The following is a 12,161-nucleotide window of genomic DNA, read 5'->3' as shown; positions in this document are numbered from 1 at the left end:
TGATAAATTTCTTAGAGCAGTATTCTCAAGTGCAACATATGCTACCTCCAAAATACAAAGAAGCCCACTAAGTTCTATTCCTATTTCTTAGTGGTACAAGGTACAGTAGGTTGTCTTTTAGAGGAGGATGTTTCATTATGCCCCTGACCACTGAAGTCCTAGTTTTCTGCTCTGCAAAATGAGAATTATATCATTCCACTTCTGGGGAATGAGGAAAATACCCTATAATGATACCTAACCGCATTAACAGGACTAACTTTGCTCTGCTTTCCTTTCTTTCTTTCACTATAGATATTAGAAGAGCTTTTGTTCCATGTTTGGGGAGGTAAACTTGCAGCTAGAAAGGCAAGACGTAGGGAAACTACATTCTATTCAATGGCAAGCGTCAGGGAAATAGGATTCTAGAAACTTAGGGAAAAGGAGTGGAATTCCTGGCATCCGAGGAAAGAGTGGGGGATCTGGAACACATGTGACACAAGTTCCACAGACTCATCAGAGCTGTCATTTGGTGGCATCCCTCTGTTTAATCAAGACCACAGTACAGTCTCTATCATATCACTGTCTTAAGTATTCTCAAAGAGTTCTTACTCATTCAGGAAATAAGCATGGGATAGCAAATTCTGGCACTATGCAAGGTTCGGGGATACAGTGATACATAAGACATAGTTCTGCTTCTAGGGAGCTCATGGTTTAGCAATGTGGACAGTTGTATTGAGTTACCCCACAAAGTGATAGCGCATCTACAGGTGTGCACACCAGTTCAGTGGCTGATAGCTCTGTGGATACAGGAGTGGAGGATAAGATCATGAAGAAAGGATTCTTTCCATAGAGGGGAAGCCTTAAGAGACAAACTTGTTAACAATTTGCTGAGCACCTACTGTGTGCCAGGCACAATACTAGGTATGTTAAATGTATAATTTCATATAACCTTATAATATCACTTGTTACTTTTACCCATGAAGAAATGGTCTAAGAGAAGTTAATGAATTTGCCCATCCCAAAGCTAGTAATTGACAGTTGTTTGCAGCCAGGTGTGACCCTAATGCTCATTTCCCCTGCTTCTGTGCCACATGTCTTCTCTCTGGAGTAGAGGACTGCAGAGTTCCCAGTTACCCAAACTGGGTAACTGGGTTACACTCTAGCCACCCTAGGATGCATGGGACTTTGCCAGCTAAGGAAAGAAAATGGCATTTTAAGGAGACCAAACAGCATGTGGAAAGTCCCAGAGCCCCGAGAACTGTTGGTGGGAACACAGGATTGGAATATGGGGAACTGCAGAAGCTGAGGCTGAAAAAGCTGAAAAAGAGAAGCAAGAGTCAGAGACTGAAGGAAGCCAGTGAAGGGATTTGGATAGGGGAATGTTGTAAGATTTAAGTTGCATGACTGTTACTCTGGTGTGTGCATGAAGGGTACAGGAGGGAAGAAGTCAGGTGAGGGGCAGGTGGAGGCATGGCATCAGTTATGAGACTCCAGTTAATCTTGGACAGTTACTGCCAGCCTGCGGACTGGCTCACTCAGACCTAGTCGTAGCGTGCCTTCAAGCTACATCAAGGATTTAGGGAGTTTTGTCTGCCTTCTACAGATGTTCTGACATTGCTCTTCTTAGGGCAATTAGTCTTCCTCGTTAGGTTGCTCCAATTTAGAAACCGAGATTCCTTCTCCATGTCTTCTATTTTCAAACTCTGCGCATTCTCATGCATGTAGTTTTTATTCTTCTCAGGCACAATTTTCTATTTCAGAAAATCTAAATTTGTCCAAAGCCTTCTAGTCTCTTGTAACCTCAGAGGTGTCAAGTTTCTCTTCCTTCTGCATCTGGGTCTTATTCCTGTCTTCTCCATCCTTCTTACTCACGTTTTGTTTATTACCTACCTTATTGGATCTCCTGGTTGTCCTTTTTATGTTATTTTTATTAGCCTGTCTAGGAGTTTCCATCTTTTCTGAAGAGCCAGTGTGTAAGAGCTGTTTCACCATCTTGCCATCGTGAGGGTGAGCCTACTTGTCAGACATGTGACCAGAAAAGATGGCATATTGTTTCTAGACCACCGGAGCATCATGTGGCTTCCATGTCTCCTAATTAGGGCTGGAGTTGACACTGAGCTTCCCTTCTGTGTCCCTTCCTAAGTGCCATGATGAACATGCTTCCCTCAGCCCAGGCTGCTGCCGACACCACTTCTCCCTTCTCACACTGTCCGGTGCGGCCACCTTTTGGTCCTCTCTGGTCCACACCCAGACACAGCTACTTAACACCAGCCAACCCACCACCATTGATAACCAATCCGCCATCTCTGCAAGACTGAAAGTCAGTGAGCAGAGAGAAACCCCCCCCCCAAGAATTTTAAAGGATCACTTTTCTAAAATCCAATCTCTGCTACAAAGATAAGCCTTGGCTTGTTTGTTATTCTGTTAACTTTTTAAAGGGGAAAATCTTAAACTTAGATTTCAAACATATGGCTACAATGAAAACAGGTGGCTGTAGATAATTCACTGTATTTAAGATAACAGTGAGAAAAATAAAATAAAAACAGGGGTAATTACAGATCAAATAGGAAGGCCTATATAAAGTTTTTCAAGTCCTTAACCATAGTTACATGTCCTCGGGAAAGGATGGTGGAAATGGAATAGAAAACCATAGTTATTAAGGAGTTCTGCTGTCTCTCTTATTTTCTGTTAACAGTCAATACCATCTTTTCTAAAGCAGTTGGATTATCCTTTTTTCTTCTTATTGCTTTGAATATAGTTATAAATGTGATTTTAAATCTTTATATCATAATAAGCCATGCCACTGGTTTACAAGTCTTTGAGATGTATGCACTGCCTCAGTGATAGAAGTCACGTAATCTTTAAACTCAATCATGCTAGTTGTAGCAGTTGGTAAATTACACCAATTACATTACTGTTAAGATTATTAGCATGACTTTAACAGATCTAGGTAGTCATTCTGTTTTGTTACTTTTTCCCTGATAGTACACAATGTTGTCAGGACAGGTTCCCTTCCAATCTCATGACCGAAGTTTGACGTGTACCAGCGCAGTGGAAATCATGAAGAAAATTAAAAAGGGAGATTTCTCCTTTGAAGGAGAAGCCTGGAAGAATGTATCCCAAGAGGCTAAAGATTTGATCCAAGGTAAGAATCTAATGAAATTTTACGTTTTATATGATGTGTAGTGATTGAAGTAGAATCATGCCCATTACACGTACATTTGTATGTCAATTACTCAAGGAATCCATGTATATTCTAAAAGAATCCCAGGCTACTCTCTCCAGCCTTGTCTTTTTATCAGAACATCCTCTTTAGTAATGGTCTCCACATTTCTAACATGAGCTAGCACTTGGCTTCCACTGGCATCTCAGTCAAACACATCTAAAACAAACCAATACTTTTTAACTGTCCTTTCCCCCCAACACTCTCCTCCTCCTGTCTTTCATCCTGTCAGCAGTGGCACTGCTAAGAAGCCAGATCACCAAAACAGAAACCTAGGCATCCTCCTGGATACCTGCGCCTGCCTTGCCTTCCGCAGCCAGTCACAGAGTTCTACAGATTCAGCAGCACTCAGAGCGGTCCCTTCCTTCCCATTCACATGTCGTTGCCTTTGTTCTCATCACCATTTCTCTCCCCAAATCCTGCAGCATCCTTTCACCTTGCCTCACTTCCTCTGACTTAAGCTGTTCATCATCTATCAATAGAGGGACTTTTCTAGAATCCAAATGTGATTATGCCTCTTTTCTGCTGGAAATCCTTTGGAGACTCTGTTTGCTTTAGGTCAGACTCCTTAGCCTAGCATTTAACATTCAAAGCCCCTCATGACCTGGTCCTGTCTGCCTTTGCTTCCTCCTCACCCCAGCTCTGCTGTTGCAGAATATTTGAATTCCTCAGATGTGCCGAGCTTTCAGATCCCTCCATGTCTTTACACACTCTTCTTAATCCTCTTCCCTAGCCACTTCTCCTTATCCTACAGGACTCATCTCCTAGAAGCCTTCCAGGACACCCTCACTCCCCAGGCTATACTCTCCCTTGGGCCTGCTAAAACACTGTGCCTGTGTATCTTGCTATTGCACTTGTCCCTGATGTTATAATAGCTGGGGTTTTGCCTATGTGTCTTCTAATAATAGCTCTTCTCTGCATCTCCATCTCCGTATCTCTAGTGCCTTACTGCACTCCCTGACCTGTAGAAGGTGGCCAGTAAATGTTTGGTACATGGATGAAGTAGATCTGTGCTTTTTGCTCATTTGGAGCTTACCAGGTCACCATTGGGAGTCTTTGTTTTGGGTGTTTATTTTCTCCTGATTGAAAAGCCACTTCGCCTGCAGCTTCCTAGAAATAGGCTACTGTGACTTTATCATTAGAATCCAGTATTTATTTATTTATTTATTTATTTATTTATTTATTTTATTTATTTTTTTTTTTTGAGACGGAGTCTCACGCTGTCGCCCAGGCTGGAGTGCAGTGGCGCGATCTCGGCTCACTGCAAGCTCCGCCTCCCGGGTTCCCGCCATTCTCCTGCCTCAGCCTCCTGAGTAGCTGGGACTACAGGCGCCCGCCACCGCGCCCGGCTAATTTTTTTTTGTATTTTTAGTAGAGACGGGGTTTCACTGTGGTCTCGATCTCCTGACCTTGTGATCCGCCCGCCTCGGCCTCCCAAAGTGCTGGGATTACAGGCTTGAGCCACCGCGCCCGGCCAGAATCCAGTATTTATAAGAGAATTTAAATGAATAGGAAAATCTAATTATTTTTGTAGGAGATTAAAGCTATATAGAAACCACCATATCATGTGAACATAACTGAGATTTATTTCGGAGTTTGTTTTTAAACCATGTTTAAAATGACAAATCATAAAATAAGACTATCTATTCCCACAGGACTTCTCACAGTTGATCCAAACAAAAGGCTTAAAATGTCTGGCTTGAGGTACAATGAATGGCTTCAAGATGGCAGTCAGCTGTCCTCCAATCCTCTGATGACTCCGGATATTCTAGGATCTTCAGGAGCTGCCGTGCATACCTGTGTGAAAGCAACCTTCCACGTAAGGCCCTGTGCTCTGTACATGTTGGACGGTTTGAGTAGGAATCATAATCAAATGTTCTTACTCTGTAGCCTCAGATACATTTTCTTTGTTTCGCATTTAAAATAATATGTGTCCTTTCACTATTTTTTTTTTTTTTTTTTTGAGACGGAGTCTCGCTTTGTTGCCCAGGCTGGAATGCAGTGGCGCGATCTCGGCTCACTGCAAGCTCCGCCTCCCGGGTTCACGCCATTCTCCTGCCTCAGCCTCCGAGTAGCTGGGACTACAGGCGCCCGCCACCTCGCCTGGCTAATTTTTTGTATTTTTAGTAGAGACGGGGTTTCACCGGGTTAGCCAGGATGGTCTCGATCTCCCGACCTCGTGATCCACCCACCTTGGCCTCCCAAAGTGCTGGGATTACAGGCGTGAGCCACCGCGCCCAGCCAGTGTCCTTTCACTTTTAGGAATGTTTTTATAATTTGCTTCATGGTTATAAACACTTTATAACAAAAAGTGCACAGGGGACCAGAGTCACTGCTAACCCACAAAATACATACTTAATTTTTAGAATGACCTTATGAGATGAGATAATAGAACTTTTTCCTCTCAAATAGACTAAATCATTTTCTTTAAAAACCATAATAAACATTAGGAACTAAGGCATATTTGAACTAAGGCATTTTTTCCCATTCATTCCACAACCATTTAGTACATCACACATTCTTAAAACTGGGAGGGATATGAAGTAAGTTCATTGGTATTAAGTATAGATTGTATGTTTGAAAGACTGAGACTATTTGGTAGAAACTGTGGATTATGCATATTTGTGCCAAGCAGATGCAAATGCATTAAGATAATTCATGTAAAGTATAGTATAAGATGAGTTAGGGAGACAGAAAGTCACCTTCAAAGGGATTATTTTGAGAAAGGAGAAGGGATAGGGATAGCACTTCTTCAGCAGCAGAAATGGATTTAAAAAGTAAGAAACTAGGAAATGTTGAGACGGTAAAGAGATTAACTACAAGAATTTCTATCAGATGATTCAAATCTTCTCAGTGACATAGGTTGCAAGGTGACAACTACAAGTTGTAACTGCAGCATTGTCCAAGCCTAGGCCAAGGAGAGTGAAGACAGGCTGCAGGAGGAGGAAGCCAGGGCGAGGCTGTAGAGCTGTGCTTCCCTGTGCGTGTAAGTGTCCAGTATATACCCAAACGACATTGAATGGGAGTGAAGAGCCAAGACTCATAATGCATCCAGTCTGCTTGCATTGGGACTTTGTGTGCAGAATTTTAAATCTTAGACACAGAACCATTAAGAGTAATGGGAGTAGTTTAGATTACTGATGGTCTTCAGGAATTTCCAGTCAATTGTTTCGTATTAGGATGTAGTACTAACTTCTTCAAAAGATTTATTAGAATTGTGACTCTCAGACAACCTAGCTAGTTTGATTTAAACAGAGCCCTCAGAAATTTTTTCCCATGAACTTCTCCACCCTGCCAATAGGCTTAGATACAAAGGTTTTAAGAGCTGTGTTCCCTTAAAACAACTTGGGGCTGCAGTTGCCAGTGGAAAGTTGTCTTCTGCTGTAAGTCGTAACTGCTAGGAAAACTTCAGTACTTTTACCTTCACAGGGGTTCCCTTTTTTCTCCCCTAGGCCTTTAACAAATACAAGAGAGAGGGATTTTGCCTTCAGAATGTCGATAAGGCCCCTTTGGCTAAGAGAAGAAAAATGAAAAAGACTAGCACCAGTACCGAGACGCGCAGCAGTTCCAGCGAGAGTTCCCATTCTTCTTCCTCTCATTCTCACGGTAAAACTACACCCACCAAGACACTGCAGCCCAGCAATCCTGCCGACAGCAATAACCCGGAGACCCTCTTCCAGTTCTCAGACTCAGTAGCTTAGGCATGGTAGGAGTGTGTCAGTGATCCATTGCACCTTTATTCCCTCAGCATATGCCTGAGGTGATCTTTTATGCTTTTAAAAATGTTTCCCGTTGGTCTCATTGGAATCTGCCTCCTAATGATTTTTTTCAGGAAAACCTGTTTGGTTATCCTCATCTAAAAGCACTGGACAGAGAATGTTACTGTGAATAGAGCACATATTACTTTTTAGCAAGCTAGCATGATGCCAACAAGACCATTCTTGAAAGAGCAAAGGTCCTGTAAATTTAACTAGGGCTAGATTTGAGCTGCTTGCAGAATAAGTCACAGGTTTTCCAGATGTTTGCCAACAAGAAATGACTCATACTGTGATGATACCTTTTGCTTTGCCTTGTGGACAATGTGGGTTTTTGAAATTTGCACCCTTCAAACAGTGATTTATCAGAGAAAGGGGTCTGTTTTCAAAAAAGATTCTGTAATGAATTTTATGTGTGGCATATACTTATTTCTTGAGAGAAGATTTTAACTTATTGTTTTTATTTTATGGTTACATATGATGATAACCTGCTATTGTTAATCTTTTTCTAAAAAGTGGAAAAAAAAAAAAAGATATAAGAACTCAAGGTCCCATACTCTGTATTCGGGATCCATCTGAGATGCATGCTAAGCTATGTGTATGTTTTTAATTTTGCACTGCTCTTTCCTGGCAATTTGTTTTAATGGTTATTGCAGAATATTAAGGTACATGTCTCTCTGTTTTAAGTAATATTGCACTTTATAAAAAAGTATGAATAAAGCAAACTGTTTTATAAAGTGCACTGTTTAAAGCATTTGCACTGTATTTTTGCCATTTATTTTCATTTTCTACTTTAAATTTGTCCTCACATCCCTCTTCTACTTTGTATGCAACAAGTAGAATGGGGCATGTTGTGTAATGTAGTCAGCCTCTTATGCACCAATGTGAGGAAAACCTAAAGGGAAATTATACTAAACACTGTGCTTCATATTTGTACACTGTGTTGTACTACAGTGAGGAATTTCCTCCTGTGGTCATATATTATGTACATAATATTTTAGGATCATACCTATGACTTGTTTGGAAATTTTTCTGTTGAATTTTAAATCCAGAAAGCATATTTTATAAACTTATGCAGAGCACTTTTATTGCTCAAAAGTTCTGAATTCATACAGAAAACAAGTACTATGTGATGAAAACATTTCATTAAAAGATTGCTGCATTAAAAAATACAATTAATTCATTCCCTATGCAAAAAAAAAAAGTGATAGGATTTGTATGTTATATTTTCTTTTAAAGCCATCATGTGAAATGTCAGGACTGAGAAAAGTGATTTTTTTGCTTTGTTTACAGGAGTCATGCTTAAAGAGATATGCCCAACATGTTTATTTTATAGTTTTTGTTAATGATAACCTTTTGAGCATTAGTTTGGAATTCGGATATGATATTTATTTATTCCTTTCTTGAGGTTATAGCAGCATTAATTTCAACCAGTTATGAATACTAAAAAATATTGCACTCTATGTAATAGTAGTATATTTATTACTAAATCAGTGTATATATTAATAGCACAGGCAAAAAATGGCAAATATTAAAATATTTTCAAAATGTTATATTATCCTGTTCACATTTTTGTCCACAGTGGTTATTGGGAATAATATTTTATACTTTTTGCTGGCCCAAATGACTACATAATATTGAGTTAATGAAAGTTTCGTACTCCCAGCTTTCAGTTATTCCTAGTAATTATGGGAAATTTTGTGTGAATTATTACCAAACTATTGCTAATTCACAAAATGTGATTCCATCAGGCACAGATCTCTAGTAATCAAGAAAATGACCATATTTATAATTATATTGGATATATTTGAAACGTATTTGGCTCTTCAAGCCATTTTTTAAACTGTGCATGCTGGTAGAAAATACTAGTTGTAAAGTACAAACTAAAGGGACTATGTTGCTAATAGAAAATGATCCAGAAAAATGGTCAGGCAGTATACAGATTGATGATGTGATTGATTTCATTGTGAATATTGGAAATTAATGGGTTTCATTTTCATTTATTTCCCTTGCCTCTTCTTCTGGAGGAGGACTTGACAGACAATGAAATGGGTAAAAAGGCAGTAAGACTAACAGGAAGAAGGAAAGATAGGCTAGCCGTCAACTGATGAGCCTGCCTGAATAATCTCAAATGGGTTTTTGAAAAGACCTTAACAAACACTGTTGCCCTCTCGTCAAATATCTTTATCCACATCCTACTTGTAAGTACCAAAAAGACAGCATTTGATGCCAAGTTTGAAGCAGTTAGGTTGTATGCAGGCTGTGTATTAACATACAGTGAATTGCACTTTAAAATTCAGAAAGCTTTTCATTTGGTCACATCAAAAATAAACACTACAAAATATATAAAAATGTTAAATGATAGGACTCTTTTGGTATTAAGAGTAAAATAGAAGAAGATCTAAGAAATACAAATACATTAGTTCTCTTTGTGACATTAACTTTGGGACTAGAGCCACATCACCCCCTCCCTTCTTCACTTATTGATTGTATTGTATATAATTTTCATGCCAACACAAATCCTGATTCATGTATTTTGTAACTGTATGTGACAAATTGAGAGGCAAAAATAAGAAAAGGAAGATAACAGAGGAAAGATGTTAAGAAAGACCAGTGTCTTCTCATTACTCCGCCAGATCCTGTGTCTGAAAGAGGTTAATTAGCATTTTGAAAATCATTGGCTGAGTGTGGTGGCTCAGACCTGTAATCCTGGTGCTTTGGGAGTACAAGACTGGAGAATCACTTGAAGCCAGGAGTTAGAGACCAACCTGGGCAATATAGTGAGACATTCTGTCTCCAAAAATAAAAATAAAAATTAGCTGAGCATGGTGGCTCATGTGTGTAGTCCTAGCTACTCAGGAGTCCAGAGTATGGAGGATCACTTGAGCCCAGGAGTTAGAGGCTGCAGTGAGCTGTGATCGTGCCACTGCACTCCAGCCTGGGCAACAGAGCGAGACCCTGTCTTAAGAAAAAAAGAAATTCACTGATTCTTCCAAACCTTTATAAAGTAAGAAACCACTGAATTACTAGAATAGAGAATCAGTCTCCTGAGTTAATTTCCACATTGTTGTCTGTCTTGGAGTCACAGGTTCATTACCCAAGAAAACTGCCTTTTAATTTTTTTTTAGATTACTGCTGATTTCAAGTATGTAAATGACTTTTAAATATAAGGTAAGTTATTTTACAGAAGTCTACTAAGATAGAAGTCACCTTTTTAAAGTAAGGATATTCCTTTTGTATCTCAGTTTATGTTCTTAAATACAGTACTTTATAAAAGTATACAATTTACTGGGTACTAATTCAGACTGCCCCCATTTCAAGCACCTGTTATTGTCATATTTATTAAGAACAGGGTACCTCATAATGGTGAAAATTCCTAAATTATTGGATCTATATGTGCCTTACACCACCTGATTACTTTGGCTATTCTCCCAATGACTGATAATAGCAGCATGATTTGAGTGTTCATGTGAAAATACATCTAATATTCCTTAAGATCCAAGTAAATAAGTTAAATTCTGATATGCCACTTATGTCAAAATAATTGTCATATAGATGAATTATTACTGTAACATCATGAAGTATCTTAAAATTATGAGACTTTTGGCCCCTCAAATGTCTTACATGATAATACCCCAATTTCCAGTCTTTAATTGATTGTATACCTCACATAAGTGTCTGTCATCACTTGATACCTTTATCTGGCACTAAAACAAATGTAGCCGCCTCTAATGAAATTTGAAGTTTGGGAAGGAGATATTGTAAAACTCAAGAATGGGGAAAAAAACATTTTTAACAGAAGTATGTATGAAGGAAATATTTTAAGTATAATCTACCCAAAGAAAATAACTGCTACAGCCAACATAAAGATTTTATTCCCTGTTTTGTTAAGTAACTTCACTCCAAATTATGACATTCTTTAGAGAAAATATTTTCCTTAAGAGTAATTATTTATGTGTTTTATTGGGGGAGCATATTTTCAGGGGGGCAACATCTTCCTAAGAACATTTGATTAGCCTCACTTCTGTCCTCAGCTTCTACGTTGCTTATTTTTCAAGAACTTCTTCTGAGCCCTTTTCTTTGTGTGCCCAGCTCCCTGTTATGTAATTAAGTAGTTGATTACCGTTCCAAATGCTTCCCCTACTCAAGGCTGTTGTCCACCCTGTTTCATGAATTTGTGAATTAAGTAGGTACCTAATATTTTCCTACTATTAGGCTGAAAAGGAGTGAGAAACTAAAGTGGCTTCCAAATATTTGTGTCTTGGCTTCTTCACCCTAGTGCAAAATAGGAAATGTTTATTGCCAATCATTTCCTTTCCATTATTCCTTTTAACCACATTACAAAAAGCTAGTATTTTGTGTTTAGAAGGAGACTTGTATTAAAAGACAAGATTCTTAGTAGTTATTCATCAGGCTTATGTTTCCTGGTGTATTTCTTCTAGGAGAGGTAGAAGGACATTTTGTAGTATTTTTCTAACAGCATTAATATAATGCTGCTTGGGTTATCAGAAAGTATTGAATACTTCAGATAAGTCAAGTTAGTATTTAGTATAGCAGTGGTTCTTCAGAACACAGGAAACTGGGATATTATGTAGCATTATGCTGTTTCCATTATTGTTTTTCATTGCATAACACTTTTAATTTGTGTGGTGGTATAAAATTTCCCTCTTTACTAAAAAAAATCTAGTTTCATTCTTATCCCTTGCCATATTAAGCAGTTTTTATCTTCATTTATGTTTTAAATTTTCTTAATCTTAGAAGAAAAAAAAAACAGAACAAAAGAGAAATGTCATGACTTAGAAAAGGAAATTTAAGTTGTATGGAATACTGTAGCTTTATTTTCTGGCATTTCTGCTTGTAGATAGATTAGAAAATCCTTGTTTCTTTTGTTTGCTTTGTTTTAAAATCCAGTAAGTTTGAGGAACTTGACATTTTAAAACTGCAGTTTTATTTTTAACTACATAAGAGACTGGTCATGTAAAATGTGCACTGCTATGTTGGCATGGATATGTATGTGACAATTAACCTCATTAAAGCTCTGTTGCTGTGGTAGGCATTCAGTTATTCCTAATAGTTTATTTTAGGTACTATACTGCTATCCTATTTGCTGAAATTATAAATACTAGCAAAAGGAATGATTAAATGTACCGTAATTCTCATTCTTTGGGTGAATAAAAACAGAAATTTAAAGGTGCTATATCACA

The 12,161-nt window shown here is 38.5% G+C and overlaps 1 protein-coding gene across 6 annotated transcripts in view; it reads left to right on the top strand.

Moving 5' to 3' along the window:
* Positions 1-8,510, top strand: part of RPS6KA5 (ribosomal protein S6 kinase A5) — a 198,988-nt gene extending 190,478 nt beyond the window's left edge. For 5 of the 6 annotated variants that reach the window (XM_001088246.5, XM_077941612.1, XM_077941611.1 and 2 more), the window contains 3 exons: positions 2,965-3,124; positions 4,858-5,021; positions 6,655-8,510. In XM_001088246.5, coding sequence (XP_001088246.3) covers positions 2,965-3,124; positions 4,858-5,021; positions 6,655-6,903 — 573 coding nt within the window. In that variant the 3' untranslated portion in view covers positions 6,904-8,510. The remainder of the gene's footprint in view (positions 1-2,964; positions 3,125-4,857; positions 5,022-6,654) is intronic. The other variant, XM_028851750.2, reaches the window with a different exon arrangement.
* Positions 8,511-12,161: the final 3,651 nt, after the last annotated feature.

Source organism: Macaca mulatta, chromosome 7, assembly GCF_049350105.2.
Source record: "Macaca mulatta isolate MMU2019108-1 chromosome 7, T2T-MMU8v2.0, whole genome shotgun sequence".
NCBI classification, from domain to species: Eukaryota; Metazoa; Chordata; class Mammalia; order Primates; family Cercopithecidae; genus Macaca; species Macaca mulatta.
Note: the sequence above shows the minus strand (reverse complement) of the source record. Positions and strands in the feature narration are given on the sequence as shown.